Genomic DNA, 20246 nt, shown 5'->3' with positions numbered 1-20246 from the left:
GATATTGGTTTTATCCACTGATTACTATATACAAGTAGCTGAGCATGATCTCTAATAATTATTTCAAAATGAAAATCATTCATAAAATAATCAAGAAAAGACCTTCTACAAATAATAAAGATAAAAATTGATTTTTCTTTTCTTGAATTTTTTTTTTTTTTAAACTACAGAATTTCGTAAATAATCCATATCAAACTGGGGCACAAACAGGTTTACAAATAAATGATTTCTTTAACACAATTCGGAAGAAGAAAAATCCATTTTTGAGTAAAAACATCTTCTAATTTTCTTCTTCCCATTTTAATTTGGTCAAAATAGACTGCATATTCAAACTTTATTGGTAACTGTTTATGTTGATGAAAAGCATCTCAAAGTAAATATTCCATCTATATAATATGTGATTTCAAATTTTTATCCTGATAACTTTCCTGAAGAATTTGGCATAATAAAAACACACACAATAAACTTAGTATAAAGGCATACAAACCCAATTCACAAACTGCAAGAATAATCTTTTCTGATTGTGAGCAAACCTGATGAAACCGAGAAGCAGATACACAGAAGGAATTTTCTGCTGTTGGTGGCCTGTGACCTGGTTGGATAATAATTTTTAAAAAGTGAACATGATGATACAATTTCCTTATCATGTTTGAGAATTAATTAGCCTAGACGTGTTTATCCAATGAAGACATGGAAATCTGTCAAAAACATGTGGACCATACGTCTTCATTAATTCATGATTGGATATGTGCCTTATGTGAGATATATGCTACTCATGGGATCTCTTTTTGTCTGGATATCACTGAAAATATATTCAATCTTTTACCATATTATAATCGAAATAATCCTCAACCCAATAGGTTTTTAAAAATAGAAAGCAATACGACCTCCATTCTGTCTCTGCACACAATTTTACAATTTTTTTTATCTTACTTTGCTCAAACATGTATTAGATAAACTAAATATTAATCATAAATGATGATTACTCTCCAAAGCTCTATCATATCTCTTTCCAAAAATGCATACTTTGGTTGAGTTCTGAACCTGACATAACATGGCAACTCTGTTCAAAAGCTATTTTTGAGCCACCTTGTCAAATATTTTGTTAGCATCTTCGCAGGAGTCTTGCAATGATCCTTATTTGATGGGCATAGGAGGCTAGGGTACCTGCACTATCATTTTTCAACATGGCCTGACAAATTGTAGGGTTGAAGCAAATGTGACAGTAAAATGAAAGTATTCATTACCTGCTGATGCTATTTTCTTAAGACATTTTTGAACAGCAAACTCTGGCGACAAGTCCTCATTGAACAGTAAAGCATAGACCTATTCAAAACATAATGAAAATATGATATCAGTATTTTTAAAAATTATCATCAATCTGTTATATGACAAAGTGATCAAATTTCTTCATTTGTTTGAAATTCACTTGATTTATTAATTCCCCCATTTCTGGAACTCTCTCCTCTGACCCTCTTAAACATTTAAGGTTGACTCAAATTTACATTATAGAATCTAGTTAAATAATTTTTCCACAATCCATGTCTGTGTTCTATCACATTTTCATTGCTTTGAGCCTGTTATCATGGGGTAAACTCTATATTGTATTTATCATTATCAACCTAGAATTTTTTTTAAACAACTTATGTTGATGATAAATAACAGTGCATGATGTGGACAGATCACACTGTCTTTAAATTTCAAAATAAATAGCAAATCTTGATACCTCAAGCAGAGACGCTCACCTAAATACTTCATTCTCACATTTATTGGTCAGATTGTGAAAATGTGATTTTGTATTGCTAGGGTATTTGTAGGAAGTTGATATGGCCACTTGGATAAGCCATTGTTTTTACAATCAGAATGCCCAGGGTTGGAAACCCGCTGTTGGCATCTATTTTTTTCTATTGCTCAATTTACAGTGCTGAACTGCAGCTGATGCTTCAGTTATTCTGGTTGTACCTTGAAATTGGCCATGGAATAAACAAACAAAAATCCTCCTTGAATGAACAAAGGTAATTTCATTTCATTCTTCTTCAGCTTTATCTTAAAAGATTCCTGAACTTCAAACTGACTTTCAATTGCTTTCTTAAAACACAAATCATATTACAATGCCTCTCAATTTTTTTTTTTTTTCACAACACAAATCGTATTTCAGTGGCCCTCACATTTGTTTTCTTGTGTCAACAATCAAGAAACAGACCTAGATACTAAAACTTACCGAGACAACTTTCCTCATGTTCTCACAAACCATTGGGATGTAAGGCATTGGACCAGTTTGTCTACCTGTTGTCAATATTTGACTCATCCACCCTGTCACAGTCGGTGCTTTGGTAGGAAATATCTGAGGGTACTGCATTTTCTTCAGGTCATCTGTGCAGAAAAAAAATATTCTTAAAAGTTCTAACAGTAAACAAATATTGAGGGGCTACAGTTTTGTCTCTATCTTTACTTGAAAATAAATTTCCCTCCCCTCCCCCTCCTTCTCTCTCTTCCCTTTTTATTAGTTGTATCCTTACTCATGAGACTAAAAGGAATGAGCGGAATTTAAACATCTGTCTCAGAATTAGAAAAATTTGAAAAAGTGTTCTGGCCAATCTTCCTTTTGCAATCAGAATAAAATTATGGTTTTTAGACCTGCCACAGATAATAATATATATTTTAAAAATTTAATTTCCAAAAACAAAATACAAAGCACAGAAATGCAAATATTCCACCCCTTTTTCATACACGTAATATCATTACAATAAAAACAGAGGCAGTATGAGTGGCAGTATAATTCAATCTAGAAACACGATCATTGTCTAGAGATAAAGACAATATTTTAAAATATACTAATAGACAATACCAATCAGGAAGGAAAGAATCTCTTGAAATTTCTAAATTTATGTAATTGCAATTTTCAGTCATTACTACAAGGTAAAGCGAGGGTTTGTAAGGTATTAAATTTCAAAATCCCCCCAGATGGCCATATAGATCTCATTCCATTTCATATAATATTAGTTGCTGTTAGACATCCTTTTTGTATTGACATTCTTGAAATATCTTTATTCAAGTATTTATTCACAACTGAGTCAAGAAAAGTACCGAACACACAACGATGGGGCCAGTCTTTTGTAATCCAGTCACTGACTGTGTTTGACATCACTTAAATGAGATAACATACCAATGAACCACAGACACCCATCACCTCTCAGAGAAACAGTAAACATTCTTTTCAGGTACAGTATACAAAAATTTCTAATGCACATCTGAGTTGATTGCATACAGAGACAAAAAGGCTGACAAAAATATTACTTTTTTTTTCAATTCTATTGTGACCAAATACCTTCTGAGACTTGACTGATGTCATCAACCAAACTGAATAATTCTGGGAAGTCTCTTCTGTATCCATCAGAATAGTTGATACACCTCAGATCACTGATAATTAAAGAGAATACAGGCGTAACAATAAGATGTGCTTGGTGTATCTTATCCAGTAAATACATTCAAATATGATATCAACTACAAAGTTTATCAATCACGTTTAAACATATTTGATCTGATCACCTGTTTTAAGTCATCATAATGTTATGTTCATGTAGGATAAAAACATAAGCTGTTACCAAGAAAATAATATCTGTTGCCATAGAAGCAGTAACCATCTTGGGGGAAAAAGTCAAATTTCAAACTTTGATAAACTGACTTCAAACTTTTGTCAGTAGAGAGAAAAATGAATATAAAAAACTCTTTGGGCTAAATTTTTTAATGCAAGCCTGAAGTGCTAGTCTACAAGGCAGTGAATGAGTAGCTGGATATGTTAGATCTGGCAGAAAGTACTTTGCAATAGACTAGTGTCCTATTGTCCGTTTCATGCTATAGAAACTGGGATAAACTACGACTCCATGGGCCTAATGGCTCTGAAGGACTACTCGTGAAGTGAAAATAATAAATTTCAAAATTTCAACTTGAATATTGCTGATAAAAGTAGTAACATAATGACCCATAAATGAATAATAAAGTTGTGCAGTCATATTCGAAACAATCACTGAAAATCTCAAGGTGATTGAATACAAATTGTAGGAAGAGATAGATATTATTCCCCCCAAAAAAAGTTGTTTGAGAATGCCTCTACCCAGAATACGCAAACAAAGCTATAAGAATTGGTACCAAAAAGTATAAGGGGGATAGAAAACATGTACAGCGACCTCACACAAGATTAGCCAAGAGCCTTAAATATACATTAATATGTATTGCAATTGAGGGGTAATTATCTGAAATCTATTATTCAAATTTGGAGATTTAGAGTATTATTTTAAGTTCAATTTCTCTTTCGACCTTTTTTTTTATCCATTATTATTATACCTAAATTCAACATAAATTTAAGGTCTGTAAATTTTTTTATTAACTGTGGATTTTATAGGATTGCTCATTAAACAAGCTTTGGAAATCCACTCTTTTATTTACTATTGTGTGAGTTGAAGTAAAATCTTTGTTGGGTTTAAAAGAATTAATAAAATAATCTGACATAAAAAATGTCAAAAGATTTGTGATAGTGCACTTACCATGCAATTTGATGGACGAGAGGTGCAAAAGCATTAAGGTCTTTGTAAAGCAGAACATTCAGTTTCATCTCCTGATAGAATATTATTTTAATTAGAAAAAATGATAGCTTTATAAAAATGATGAATACAAATTTCAACAGTTTGTGTCGTTTAAAACTAAGAATTGCATTAATTTATGTATAGTTGGAGTTTAATCCTTCATCTGATCACTAAATTAAAAAAAAAAAAAACAAATCCAAAAAGATCAAAGATTATCTTGATAATAAATAAAATGTCCTAATCTTATTTTTTAAAGTACTTAGAGCACAGTATTCAAAGGTGATAATAACACCAAAAAAATGATTTTTTCTTTTTTCTTTTGTTGAATTGCCAGACTTGATAAAGCCTTTTAATGTTTTCCTTGTTGACTGAAGAAAGTCTAAGCCTTAACCACCCCCACCCCCCCTTCCGTTTTTGTATTTTCTTCTTTGACACTATTCAATTTTCAATTTAAAAATAAAAATTATTTATAAATTCATCTTCGACAAGAAATCTTCCTGAATCTTTACCTCATATACCATATGAAAAGCAATCAAGACAGCTGGACAAAACGGAAACAATAGAGCACAGTTATTGATGGCACAGGGACGAGAGGGTAGATTCTGGTCACCAAATGGGAGATTGTCACTAAGGCCAAGGATTGTCAGACTGGGTTTTGCTATCGCATGGTGATCACTTTGAAGCATCTTCTCCCAGTCCTGAAATTGAATACAGTTTCATTATCTTATAAGTAAAGTCAAGCAAAATTGACAATAAAATCTTTGTTTTTAGGAGTTAAACTTGCAAGGTTAAAGGTCATATCAAAGTAAAGGAAAAGAAAGAAGGACAGAATAGTCAAAAAAACAATAAAATTAGAGTTTAACAGCATTCGTAACAGCTTTATGTAAAATATGCCAGCGAAAAGGTAAGGAAAAAAGAAGACAAGTTCAGACTAAAGCAAATTCTAATTCATGGGGATCATAAGCAGAATGTTTCTACATTACATTGAGGATAAGAAAAAGGTGAAAAGAATGAACAGAGTTGTGAACTTTCTATCTGTCTTGCCTCAGATATCCAAAATGAAAGGAACAAAGGGTTGGTGGGAGAGGAAGTGTGCGCGACTGATATAAAAAAAAAAAAAGCAGGTGTTAACCACTCTGACTGACAAGGGAAAATTGAGGGCCTTTATATCTTTATGTTTACTCTCACGAATTCTATATTGTGATCACGAAGAGTGACTTTGTTTTATACCTCATCTGATCCTTGATCTGATTGCTTGGGTTTCTTTGAATGCAAGTGTGGGGATGAGGCACCATCTCTTTCTTTCTGAAAATATATTGGTTAAAGTCAAGCCATTAAAAATTTGAAAAATGGGAACAGGGGATAAAAAATTACACTGAACATCCCTTTGCAGTATTTTCACTTGTAACTTAAATGTCATTGTCTTTTTTATAAATGCCAAAATCTAACATTTATTACAAGGATTACTTGCAAAATATTAACGTCTAAGAAAAACAAATTAAAAGTAATAAACTAAATTTGGAACAAAGTAGAATAATCTTTATTTTCATCCTTTATTTTTCGGATCAAAATATATAGGAAACTCAACAGAGGGTACTTTATTTCTAAATTATTAAAATATCAAGAAAAGTATTGTAATTTAAGTTGACTATACAAAAGATAGGACCTTGCTGGTAAGTTGTAATTTCCCTGTATCATAGCCCATTAGTCCCAGGATACACTTGCTAAAAATGCTCCACTCTGACACATTGCCCACACTGCCAGGAGAATTACGAATTGTATACCATTGACCCAAGACTTGAAGGGCTATATCCTTAGGCAACAGATACTTTAATGCCTTTAAACATAGATCAACTGCAAAAGATAGAGAAAAATTTGAATGTTTTTAACAAAATCACAAATCTTGCAAATGTAATCTACAAGCAATTTCAAACAGACTGCTTTACAAAAGAGCTTTCCAAACATTTTCCCGCCTGAACAGAATTTCTCCCAACATTCTGATTAATTATCAATGTTCGATGTAAGTCATATTTTCACAGCTGATTCCAGACCATTATACAAAAAAAGTTGATAGCTCCAACAAAGAAACATTTCATAATTACAACTTTACTCATGATTGGCATCATTAAATCAAGGAATAAAATCAATGAAAAAAAAAAAACAGATTTTAAAAATCGTAGCAGGACTTTTTGAAGATCTTTGATAATCCCAGGGAAAAATTGCAGTTGGCAGCTTTGCTAATGCCAAAATGATGAAAAACAAATCAGCAAATCAATATTATAAATTTTGCATGATTTTGGTCCATCTATAACGAATTTTTCAATGATAGTTATCAGACACAAATATGGCTTCCACTTAAAACAATGCAGAGCATAATTATTTCCATCAATAATTAAAGAAATCCCAGTTAAAGTAATATTTTTTAGATGTAACGAACGGTATAAATCTGGACTTGACTGAATCTCTTTAAAAACAACATGAGAACAGTTTTCCACACTCATCAAACACATAATCATGTAACAATTTACATAATTTTAAAGCTACAATCACTGCAAGTACTTACTACCAGGCACAGTGGTCAAGGGAGGCAATTCAGTTCGGCAAAATGTACCATTCAATAGTTCCTAAAATCAAACAGGAAAAATGTATTTGAAAGTTTCAACCATCAAGACATCCTTATTATTTCTTGATTTAACTTAAAATGTCCACACAAAAAACCCAGAAATTTTATTGGTTCATATCGGAACAATCTCAAACCAGTTCATTTGAACAGGGAATAATTATAATTCCAAAATGTAAGGCTTAAATATCCTTGGACATACAAATAAATTCTCTTGTTAAACTAGTTATTGAATAAAGAACACATTGCATCCCATGAATGTAAAGAAAAAAAAAATGAAAATATGATATAAGCTTAATAGATTCAATTTTGCTTTGATTATTTCTTCTTTTCCAAGCTCCAAGCAGCAACATGCATGTGTCCCATGAAATGGAAAATGCAAATTGACTTCATCCCTCACTCCCCCTCCAGCAGTAACTAAAATCTAAACTATGACACAGTCTGGACAACAAACGATAAAAAAACAACGCGCAATACCCCCAAAAAATAAAAGAAATAATTTTTTTTTAAAAAATAATAATATAATACTAAACAAAATAAATAAATAAGAATGAATCCCTGAAATGAATTCAAAACGCATATCAGTCAAATTCATGAATAAAAAATTTGCTACTTTATTGCCATCTCAGAGTATATCTCCAACAATTACCACAGAAAACTTTTTGCCAACATTATCCTTCAAGCTCTGTATCAAGCTGTTCCCAGGGGTGACTAACCCTCCTGTGCTACTGCTCAGGGAATTATCAAGTTGGTGAGAGGAAGTATCGTCATGACTCGCCATTACTGGAGAAATGTGGCTCATCTGATGAATGCAAATGTTCAAATTTAACCAAAATGATGATGATGATGAAATGATGATGACGATACCTATTATTAATTTTGGAAAAAGTTAGAGTTGTCACGTTGTTTAATTGTCACATTGTCATCATTTTATGACGATGATGATGATGATGATAATAATGTTGATGATGAGGATGCAGATGATGATGATTATTATTATTACTATTAATATTATATGAATTGTTATCATTATTATTACTGCAGTTTTGGGGTTATTAAAAATAAAAACACGAAGGCAAGATATCGTTTCAACACACTAGTTCAACTGACTTCAATGACTCACATCATCTTCAAAACGAACATCCATGGCAGAAGGAGGACGACTGCTGGTGATCACTTCTCCTCTCAAAGGACTACCCATTGGAGTGGTGGCTGATCTCAACACACCCAGCGACCCAGAACCCAGAGGCAGGACAGGGATGTGAACCTGACTTATCTGGGGAATGAGATTGTTACATAGTTACACTTTTATCTCTTATAACAACACAAAGATTCAGCGATGACAGAAAAAAAAAATATTAATAAATTTTAAAAAAACTAAATTTGCTAACTTTATTGAAAATTAATTTAATGAAATCTTGTATTCTCTTACAAAGAGAAAGTAACAATAAAATATTGCCATTGCTGCACTGCTGCAGTCTCCAACAAAAGACAATTTAAAAATTAAATTGAATGATGATATCGTAAGACAATTGCTGTGTTCAAAACTCATAAAATTGTTACCCCTTTTTAAGCCAGTAATCAATCATTTCTAAACACCTATTGATGCTACTTTTGCCATCAATATCAAAGATACTTTAGATAGTTGATAACATAAGAATCAATAAAAACTAAAAGCACTTACCCTCTTAATGCCATTATAAAGAACAAGAATACCAGATGTCTCTAAAACAAGGAGAAGATTCTGACTCTGGGAAAGAAACCAATGAAAATACATCAGATTTTTAAAATAATTAATGATTTCTTAAAAAGCTGTCAGGCCAAATTCCATTTTGCCAATTCAAGAAATAAAATTGTAGCTCTATAATTGTGCAACAACAAAAAAAAACATGCATAAAAACGAAAAAGACCCTATGTCTTGAATTAAATCTATAACTTTTCTAGCCCATTGAGATGTGAACCTGACTTTTCTTTCTTTCTTTTTTACCTGAGTTTTTATGTCGCGAAATCTCAGCAAAATGTGCCCAAAACTATAAACTGTCATATCCCCTGCTGCTAGATTTTTGCCAAAGTAGAGTTGTCAGATTGTTTAATTGATGCCTTTATTTATTTGGTGAGGTTTATGTCAAAATACAAATAAGGGTATGGTGATTTATTTAGATCTATCCTGTCGTCATGACAATATATAGGGCTTTTTTGTTTTCTTTTCTAAAGGTAATGATTTATAGTTTTAATGTTAGAATAAAGAATAAAAATCCTGGCATATTAAACTTGACTGTAATTCCTGACTCATATTGATAATAGCTGCAAATAATTGAAATACCTATAACCTTTGTTTTAGACTAACCTCAATGGGAGTTGCATCTTTAGCATGAAGGAATGTGAGAGACCCAAACACAAGTTGACTTCCATCATTACTCTCTTCAAATTTGAGACACCTTTCATGAGTGATAAAAATATTTTATAAATATGGCGAATAATAAAACTTGTGACATGAATGTAAATATTGATTAAAGACTATATGTAGGTTTCCAGAAAATCTTTCATTGATTTTAACTCCAGTTCATTGCAGACCTGCCAACCCTTCATATTCCAAAAGTGGAATCAGAAGGTCAGAAAATAGGAATTTGAGACAAAAAATAGGAATTTCTGAACAATGGATAATTCTGAATCGAAATGACCACCAACTTTGCCACAAACACATAAAGACAGTATTCCGGCACAACTTGCAAATCTACATATCACATGCATTAGGTAATGGAACCGGGAAGAGGGAAAGGAGTGCAATTAATTTCCTACTTAATTCCCTTTTGGCAATAATTTTTTGCTTCTTACCATCATCATCATCATCATTATTTTTGAAAATCACAATTTTAGAGACAATGCCGGAATTGTAGAAAAGGGAGAGTGAAAAAAGGAATGATTCCACCAAAAGAGGAAGGGTTGGCCAAGTATGTCATTGATGAAAAAATATGGTTTCATACGATAGAAACATTTGGAAAATCAAATGCAAGCGATAAAATGTCTTCTACTTTTTGGTACATATTCCTCTTATTACAATGTCAAACTGTACCAGCAAACGATATACTTTCAATCACAGTCTACCAAGCATGAGGTAAGAAATAACAACATGAACAAAAGTTTGAAACTTTTTTCTTGATTCTTTTTCCAAGTGCAAGATAAATTGTCTTCTACTTTATGGGACAGATTCCTCTTACTTCATTTGAGAAATAACTGTTAAGGCAATTTTACTGAACAGAATGGTTTTACCTGAGTTGCTGCTTGTAGGGAACCACAAAGCACAGAAACTGTTGGCCACACATATCTTGAGTAAGGAATGTTTTGGATGCCTTGCCTAATGCCCCATCTCTGGTAAAGAAAAAATCAGTTCATAACAATATAATTATAATAATATCCATTTTCTAGCAGTGATAGGAAAGAAGAAATACACCGTGGAACTGCTGTGAATTCAGAAACCCTCCTAAATAAAATATATTAAAATAGCAACTTTGTTGCCAAATATGTAGTACGAGGGCTCTTTCATAATTAACCGAAAAATGCCTGTAAAATCCGCGTTTTTTATGCTATCAACAAAATTCTTGCACGTGTTCATACCTTGACTCGTCCTTCATTTCTCTACGTAACAGCCAAGTCTGTCGACACACTTCTGCCAAAGCCGCACCATGGAATAGATACCCTCTCGGAAGAAATTTCCGTCAAGGTTTTGTAGCCATTTCCGCACATGGTCAACAAGCTCTTCATCGACATCAAAGCGCTTTCCTGCCAGCTCACTTTCAGTGGCCCAAAGAGGTGATAATCAGATGGTGCGAGGTCTGGACTGTGTGGTGGGTGTGGCAAAATCTCCCATCCATATTTCTCTAGCCAACCTTGCGTCACTCGTGCTGTGTGGGGTGTAGCATGTCGTGTTGCAAAATGATCCCGTTGGTCAACTGCCCTGGGCGCTTTCTGCAAATGGCCTCCCTAAGCTTGTCAAGAGTTTGGCAGTACCTTGCAGCATTGATTGTTTCTCCAGGTTGTAAGGTTTCGAACAGAATAACACCACGACTATCCCAGAAAACAGTTCCCATTATTTTCTTTGCTGACCGCATGACTTTGAATTTCTTTGCGACAGGTGAGGATGGATGTTTCCATGTCATCGAATCTTGCTTTGTTTCTGGGGTGCAATGGTGCAACCAAGTCTCATCACCGGTGACTATGCTGTCAAGAAAAGTCACATCGTACCCTAGAAAGTCTCCGCCGGCGTTGGCAGTATGCCCGTGAACCCTGCGTGAGCTCTTGCTTCCTCTCAAAAGTTCCCTGCAGATGTCCAATCTTTGTTCTTTATGATTGTCTGTCAATTGCTCAGGACCCATCTTGCACTGACTTTTCTGTAGCCAAGTTCATCAAATACAATTCTATGGGCAGAAGTTTCCGAAATTTCAAGACTGCTTGCGATTTCATGAAGTTTCAACCTCCTGTCTTGAAGAATAAGCTCATCAACTCGCTTCACATTGTCTTCTGACGTCGCAGTTATCGAACGCCCTCTCCCTTCCCTGTCTGTCAAGTCGGAATGGCCAGCTTCAAACAAATTACACCACTGATAGACTTGTGCACGGCTTATAACATGCTCACCATATACACTCTGAAGTTCTTTATGAATTTCGGTAGGATTCAGACTTTTGGCGTTCAAAAAACGTATGACAGCTCTGATTTCCTCCTTTGACCAAGTTTCAAGGTGGGCCGCCATCTTTAAAATCGTCTAGAAATTCATTGTGCTAAATGATGCACTTCATAATTTCTGGGAATATCCGTAAGGAAATAAGGAATATCATGTCGTTTACGTATTTAAAAAATCTCCACTGGTTGCTGAGCAATGGGCATTTTTCAGTTATTTCTGAAAGAGCCCTCGTATGACATGTGTTTGTGTCTACATATCTAAAATCTAATTCCATTACTTTAAAAACATAATTCCATTGATTTACAACGTCAAACTGTACCTGCAAACGATATACTTTCAATCACAGTCTACCAAGTATGAGGTAAGAAATAATAACATGAACAAAAGTTTTTAAAAATTTTCTTGATTCGAGGGGAAAAAAAGAAAATAAATCATAGGCATTATCTTTAGAGTCTTAGTTGTACTGTTAGCTAATAGTTGTTTTTTTTTAATGTCATGGCCCCATTTAAAACTTGAAAGATCGAACAGAGATTTACCACACACAAAGGAGAAAAACACTTTTAAAGTAACAATTAGTAGATTAGAGTAACAAAATTTTATAACAAAAATAATGACATGTAAGAAAATGTAAACAGCATTCATGAAACATCCCAAATGTAAATATTAGAAAAAGTATGAATGTCCTATGGCAAAGTTAAAAAACAGTGAAAATAGCAACGCATGATATGCTTCACATCAGAAAATTTTTGAAGGATTAATAAATTGTGAAATTTACAACCTTTACCTGAACTTGATAGTCCTGTATTCGATTCGAGTAATTCAATTTAATTCAATATGTTTCATACGCCAAGGTTGAGGGGGGAAATAGAGAGAAAAGTGATAGAATTATACTCCTGTCTAAGCAAACAATTCAACTAAAGTGATTTGTTTCATAATCAAACAATAAACCAGGAAACATATCCATAGATCATGTTCAATCAAACTTTGTACATTATTAACAATTTTAAATCTATTTATTAGACTCTGATAACACTGGTCTTCAACCTAAAAGACAAAATCTTCACTTATTTCCTCTAAATTAGTCCTTCAGAGCCATTGGGCCCATGGAGCTGGAGATTATCCCAGTCTCTATAGCATGAAACGGCCAATAGCAATGGCTTGCTGCCCTTTGGATAAAATGCTAGTCTACCACAAAGTACTTTCCACCAGATCTAACTGATCCAGATACCCAATCACTGCTGGGGACAGGGGGGGGGGAGGTTAAAAAAAATAATTATCGACTCCACACGTAATCGATCTTGGTCCCTTTGCGTGTGAAGTGAGTGCTCTACCAACTGAGCTATAGGGACCCCTTATTTCCTCTACCAAACCCGCAAATGAAAATGTTTTACCAACCTTATTGCTGGACCAGATTCCGTCCATATTTGTTCCAGGCATACATTAGGTTGCAGCGTTGCCCCTGTGCTAAGAAGAACACTTTCGTTGGGTGGGGCGCCCATGGACATATTGTGGACAGACCCTGGTGTGTGCATCATAAACATTCCTGGTGATCGTTGTGCAGGTGGAGTTTGGAATCGGAAGATGTTGGAGTTGGCAGATGCTGAAAAACTGGGTTCACAAATAGACACACACATACAAAAAAAGGGTGAAGATATCAATGATTTATTCCACAACTCTAAGTTTGTAAGTTATGACACTGTTTTTATTGTAAGCTGTAACACTGTTTTTATTGTAAGCTGTAACACTGTTTTTAAATAATCCAGGTAATTCATAAAATAAATCATTTCTTGATTCTTCAGTTATAAAAAAAAATTGATGTCAGCTCAAATAAAGCAACTGAAGTGGTACTTCAATGTTGTGTGAAAATGGCACAAAGTCTTAGGGTCAACAAGGTCAAAGACCACTAATATAAGACACAAATTTTGTTTCAGGCTGTTTAAACAATATCTAAACTAAAAATAGTATCTTCAACATCTTAAAAAAGCTATTAATCATATCATGTGATAAAACAAACAATCTTTCTTCTTTCATTATACTTACTTTGCTGCCCCATGTCCAATATGTGGACTTGACCTTACAATTCCAGCAGGGGACATTACTCTATCAGAAATACGTCTGGGAGAAAAGCTAGATAAGTTTCCAGGGGCTGTCGCATTGGCAGATATGTCAAAAGCTCTTGAATAGCTAGATGATAGATTGAAAGACGCTCCTCCATTGAATGATGTGGCGTTGAGAAAACTTACGTCCCTAGATGCTATTAGCTGGTTTATTTCCTGGAAAATGAATTAGCATCATTGCAAATACTGATTCAAAAAGCCTCAGTTAAAAGCAATTAAACTGTATGTAATTCAATATCAACTCGTTTTCTATCCTTTCTGTCCCTCTCTGACACAAGCATGAACAAAACTAAATAAAATAATTTTTAAATTGTTTTTTTGTAAACTTATCCAAAAAGTGGACCTGGTTCAAAGATTATCTTAGGCAGACATCAACGTATAAAAAATACAAAAATTAAATTTCCCTTTACTTGAGTTTATGTTTAAAAGTTCAGATGAAAGATAACTTTTAACAATTAAAACAAAAGTCATAAAAAAATGAGCAGAAACAAAATCAAAGTCTTCTTTAGCTGGTTAAGTTGTAAGTATAAGTATGATGAATCTCAGCCACAAATCAAATCTTTTTACCATCAACATTAGAAGATAAATCATCATCTAACACTTTTTCATATATTCATAATATGAGAATATTTCTTAAATGTATAACCATGAATACATTTAACTGACACTTTTACATTATCAAATAAGTTGTATCAATCTCTTGCCTGTAACACAGTTAAATTCATTCTCACTTACATCTTCCCTAGGTCTCCGTATTTTCCATACAGAATGAACGCCAAGAGATTTGTCATATGTGAAAGCTATAGATGGCTCACTACAGGTGAATATCAGTGCCATTTGGGTGTTTGTCATGTAGGAAATTTTTGGTACACCGCCATCTGAAATCAATGAATATAAAAACAAAAGTTGTAAATAATAAACAAGAGTCCCAATTGATTAGTTACTTATTACAGTTTGCTAGAGAACAACATAATCACTCACTCAATCCTCTTAAAGCCTGATGGCACTTGAGCTGATGCAAAGGATCTCCACCTGGTCCAGTCAGCTGTTTTTCTTGGTGCAACCTCAAGGGACAGTCCTAGCTGCTTTGTTCCCTCATTACGGTACATCTCCAGGTCTTCTTGAAGTGGCCTCAGATCCTCTTTCATTGAGGTGTCCATTGCAGAGCCTTCTTTGTCAATGTTTCAGCAGGTCTGTGACAGACATGCCCTTGCTATTGTCATCTTCTCCTTTTAATGGGACTCTCCAGAGACTCTACATCCGCTCTGGCTCTCAGATCCTCATTTGAGATTTTTTTTTATTTGCTCAATAGATCTTGAAGATTCGTCATCAACATATATTTTGGAATACCCCATGTAATACATTCTATGGTCTTTCAACACTCTATCTTGTATTTGGTGCTGGAATACAATCCTGTTGCTCTCCAAATTTGTTTGAGAGAGGCGACTGCCAGGTTTGCCTTGCTAACTCTAGTTCATGACATTTCCCCTATATTCATTTTCCTTTTTTATTTTTTGTTTGTTGGGTGGGCGGAGGAGCATTTAAGCAAATTGCTAGCCAAGGGGGCTGTTGCAAAGGTATTTGAAGGGAAAGAGGAAAAGAATGACAAATACAAATTATAACTGGACAACTTTTCAAAGAACAGAACATCCAAGGGCACAAAACTATGAAGACCCCAAAACAGAACTATATAAATAATTCTTAAAATTGTTTAAATGGAATATATTGTGAAATGGTACATCTATAAACATTAATTACGCCCCACTTTTATTTTTCCAGTTTAGGTGTATGCTTTATCATAAATTTCCGATTGACAACAACATTGATTCATATTGCTATTATGAACAAACATAAGAAACTTGAAAACATAAGGCAAAAGTCCAAAAGTATCATCTAAACCTCTTAGAATTAAAATTTATGCTACAGTGATTATTGTAAGCAAATAACTAATAAACATTTAAAATTAATTAAACAATATAAATACAATGAAACGGCCATGAAAGTTGGGGCACAGCACACTAAAATAAGAAAAGAGGAATTTATTTTTCAAAATCCAGCTAGTGATGATATGGCATGGAGGTTCTTGTTTTAAGGATGAAGCTATACTAGTGGTAGTTTGTAGTCATGGATGTTGTGGTGGTAGGTGCTGCTGGATTATGTTTTCTCCTGGTTTATCTTTTTTTTAAAACGATTCTCCTATAAGGTCAATCATAAAAGTGATGATTTAACATGAAAGTTGGCCTCAATAAAATTAATATGTTGAATTCTTGTCCAAAAGGCACATTATAACGGGACATTATGAGGTAAAAAAAAACCATCTTGTCAGGATCAAAGATATCAAAGCTTCAGAGATATACATACAATGTGATCGAGATTTATAAATGGAATCCTGTAAATGTTAACCTATTTAAAAAATCACAATTTTCACATACCTGAGACAAACTACATTTTAAAGTGATAGGTATTTACATTCTATACAAAATAACTATCTAAATAAAAGAACACCTCATTAGTAGGATATTTTTTCTGAATTATCGTAAAGATAGAATGATGCAACATGGAGTCAACTTTGTTACACCAACGTTGAGATGCTGTACTTTATAACATAAAAACGGGAATTACTAGCAGTTAACTATGAATCATTATACCCTGCTAAATAACACCCCAAATAAAATTCCCATTTACACAAGACTTACTTGAAGTCGTCCTCATGATGACTTGGGCCACATCATCCAAGGGATGAAGCATACTGAAAATTAGACTGTGTGATGTTTGCCTGAAATTTAAATAAGTATAAATGTAACCAAAAATATCTTATTCTAAACACAATGCAATGTTCAAGATTTTTCAAGAAAGGGAAGAATTTGAAAAAAAAAATTACAAACATAATGAAGATGAAATAAATACAACCATTAAAAATTTTAATCAGATATGTTCCTACTCTTAAGCAATGAATTTAATGATGAAGAAAGCAACAACCACACAATAGTACTAGAGGCTTCAAAGAACTATAAACACCTTACCACTTATACTGTATCACCTGTGTTCCTATTCGTTTATCGTCAAACAAATAATACAATAAGAACATATCAACTGATATTCCTCTTATACAACCACCCCCCTTCTGGATCATATGCCCTTGACCGAGGAAACGATGACCCCTTGTCATGTCTCTGGTCATCTACTTTATCACTCCTCCAAACTAATATCCTATTCATAAATAGGAAAGCACCGAATTGAACAAGATTTAAACAAACCCAAAAAAAAAAAAAGAAACTAAAGGCATAACCAAAAATGTATTATTTACTTTGATCCACATGTCATTTCATTCTGAGTCAGTGTTCTTTCAAATAACAATCCAGTCTTTATAGACCAAGTATTGGCAACCTGTAACAATAAATTGTGAAATCGAATATCAAGGTTAAAGTTTTACAAACTGTATGTACACTAAAAACGCTCTAAACATATAACTAATCGCAGAATAATTCATTCATTATTTATAATTATTTACATCTTAAATAGCAAACTGGACCAGAAGTAAGCTGATAATCATTTTATTTCTTTTTTAAAAATTACACAATAAATGTTTCATTTATCACTACTAAAATGATATAAGCTGAAATGACTGAAAGTGTTGCACGATCCATGAAACCTTTAAAGTAAATCCCTCTATCAGAAAAAAACAAAAATTTAATTTTAAAAAACCCCAAAAAAATGACAAAAAAACATAACTTTCAATTTACCTGAAATGGAAGAGGAGCAAAATATTCTCCACCTTCATCCATGAAAAAAGTCAGACCTCTTTCCTCAATAACACAAATGCCACTTTGATTTTGGCCCCCTGCAATAAAAATAATGAATTCAAAAATCTGAAATTTTCATAATTTCCCCTGGAACACTAAACCTAATTTAGGAAAAGCTCCAAGATCTAGATTATTTGCATTAAAGAAGAATTCAAAAGGGGCAACAAATCTATCCCTGGAATGCATTGACATTAGAAGTCCATTTATACTGTAGCCATCATTTGGACCAACACAGAATAATGTGGGTCTGTTCCTTCTTTTTAATAAATTTTAAAAATCTTATTTTGATGTGAAAAGGTAAAACCGATCATGTAGATGTTCCTCAACTGTAAAACTGTATCGTTCATTTTCTTATCAATTAGAGATGCAAAGACAACATTAAATTAGATTTGAATAAATAAAATTGAACACATGTATTCTACGAAAATAAACATCCTGATCGCACTTAATTGGCTTAAAACCAAATATTCACCAAAAATAATGATGATACAAGAACATAATCGAATGGGTATCCTGAAAACTGGTTCTGTATCAGTCCTGGATTAAGTGGAGGCATTTTCCGACCCTTCTATCCACCCAACAGTGAATGGACAGCTGGCTATGTGGATCTGGCAAGATGTTATATGTGATAGAATAGCATCCTATTTAAAGCAATAGTTACTGCCTTTTTAATGCTACAGAAACCTGGATAAATCAGCTCCATGGTGCAGGACTTGTGACAACCGCTTACTAATTACATAGCTCAATTTGTTAGTATGCTAGAAAGTTTTAAAACATCTAGAAACAAATCAGACCATGAATTGAAGTGTTAAAATACTCGGATAAATAGGCAACGTAAGCATTTTTGACTTACCTGTGTTATCCAATGCAGATTGGCTATCCATTGTCAGTTCTGTAGAGGACAGGATGAAGGATCCCCAGAGGGCCTTTACAAAGTAAAAGATCATAAATCAATTTGCTTTTTGTTCTTTTGGGAGAGCATTAATCTGCTCTCCAAACATTACAAGCATATCATCATAATTGTATAATACTCATAAGTGAGTAAATTTTTAAATTTAGAAACTATCTTAATAAAATTAAAGTTGGAGAATTTCCGTTTAAATGCCATTCAGTCTCCATACATGGTAGAATTATTCCACTCACATTATCATGAATGATTAAATTGTCATTTAGAGTAACGCATTCTAAAATGAAAATAAACCACCTAAACAAGTTCAAGATAATTATTCAATCCAAGAAAGTTATAGATGACTTTGGATCAATGAATGGATTAAGTAGAGACATATTACCTGCAAGACAGGGGTGTCCATGGTAAAAGTTTTGACCACAGCCCTAACATTATTTTGGCCACCTCTGCTCCATACTACAGTTGAATTGAGGACATAGAGTTCCTCATCAAAATCACTGCCGTCTTGATGTTGTCTGAAAACCCAACTTTCATTCTAATGAAACACAAATTTTAAAAAAAGGTTTTATTTACATTTGTCTTGTTTCAAAAAATCTTTTTACCATATATCATAAATGGATTTTTCTCACCAAAATTATAATAAATAACAAAGATATTAATAACATTGGACCACTTTATTCAATTTAATCATCAGTTATCATGAGCATAATCAAAATGATGAAGGCTCGTACTCGTATTACCATTTCATTGACATTATTATTATTATTATCATCATTATTATCATTATTATTATAATTATCATTTTTATATGATTATTATTAAACAATCATTACTGTCTGATCATTATTATACGATTATTATTATTATTACCATTATACGATTATTACTATACAATTTTATCATACAATTATTATTTATATAATAGTATTAATAATAATAATAATAATAATTATTATTATTATCATTATTATTATTATTATTATTATTATCATCATTATTAATATTAATATCATTCCTCTTCTTATTATTATTATTAATATCATTCTTCTTATTGTTCTTCTTCTTCTTATTATTATTATTAATGTCATTCTTCTTAAGGTTCTTCTTCTTATTATTATTTAATATTATTATTAATTATCATTATTATTATTAATTATCATTATTATAATTAATTATCATTACCATTATAAATATTTTTTATCACTATATTAGTATAACCACAACCCCTACCACCACCATCATTATGATCAATCTATCCAAACCACATTATAAGAACTAACTGCTCAGAATACCTTAACCGATTCCTGAATGGATATATTCTTGAATGATTTGATGAGTGGTGTCCCATGATCAATAATTGGATTGTCTTTCTTCCTCTGAAAAAAATAAATCAATAAAACAAATTCATACATCCTTCGTGTGTGCAATAATAATTTAAAATGTTATTATCTATATCTATAGCTTTGAAATTAGACAAATAGATGTGGATATCCATTCAATGCAATGAGTTTTGAGCAGTCTGTTATTTTTATATCCGA

The 20246-nt window shown here is 32.9% G+C and overlaps 1 protein-coding gene across 2 annotated transcripts in view; it reads right to left on the bottom strand.

Moving 5' to 3' along the window:
* Window positions 1-20246, bottom strand: part of LOC144973191 (anaphase-promoting complex subunit 1-like) — a 51689-nt gene that overhangs the window by 28413 nt on the left and 3030 nt on the right. The window contains exons 3-25 of one of the 2 annotated variants that reach the window (XM_078915339.1): window positions 20001-20084; window positions 19091-19243; window positions 18655-18727; window positions 17742-17839; window positions 17306-17385; window positions 16695-16774; window positions 14734-14876; window positions 13922-14154; window positions 13277-13489; window positions 10474-10572; window positions 9551-9641; window positions 8888-8953; window positions 8327-8479; window positions 7853-8005; window positions 7147-7207; window positions 6250-6437; window positions 5814-5888; window positions 5093-5281; window positions 4545-4615; window positions 3329-3420; window positions 2222-2373; window positions 1248-1326; window positions 488-592 (exon numbers count right to left, since the gene is read on the bottom strand). In XM_078915339.1, coding sequence (XP_078771465.1) covers window positions 488-592; window positions 1248-1326; window positions 2222-2373; window positions 3329-3420; window positions 4545-4615; window positions 5093-5281; window positions 5814-5888; window positions 6250-6437; window positions 7147-7207; window positions 7853-8005; window positions 8327-8479; window positions 8888-8953; window positions 9551-9641; window positions 10474-10572; window positions 13277-13489; window positions 13922-14154; window positions 14734-14876; window positions 16695-16774; window positions 17306-17385; window positions 17742-17839; window positions 18655-18727; window positions 19091-19243; window positions 20001-20084 — 2731 coding nt within the window. The remainder of the gene's footprint in view (window positions 1-487; window positions 593-1247; window positions 1327-2221; window positions 2374-3328; window positions 3421-4544; window positions 4616-5092; window positions 5282-5813; window positions 5889-6249; window positions 6438-7146; window positions 7208-7852; window positions 8006-8326; window positions 8480-8887; window positions 8954-9550; window positions 9642-10473; window positions 10573-13276; window positions 13490-13921; window positions 14155-14733; window positions 14877-16694; window positions 16775-17305; window positions 17386-17741; window positions 17840-18654; window positions 18728-19090; window positions 19244-20000; window positions 20085-20246) is intronic. The other variant, XM_078915348.1, reaches the window with a different exon arrangement.

The sequence above is a fragment of the Berghia stephanieae genome, chromosome 1 (assembly GCF_034508935.2).
Source record: "Berghia stephanieae isolate SIO BIC M18660-M18661 chromosome 1, UCSD_Bste_1.3, whole genome shotgun sequence".
NCBI classification, from domain to species: Eukaryota; Metazoa; Mollusca; class Gastropoda; order Nudibranchia; family Aeolidiidae; genus Berghia; species Berghia stephanieae.
The sequence above is the reverse complement of the archived record's forward strand: the minus strand, read 5'-3'. Positions and strand labels throughout refer to the sequence as shown.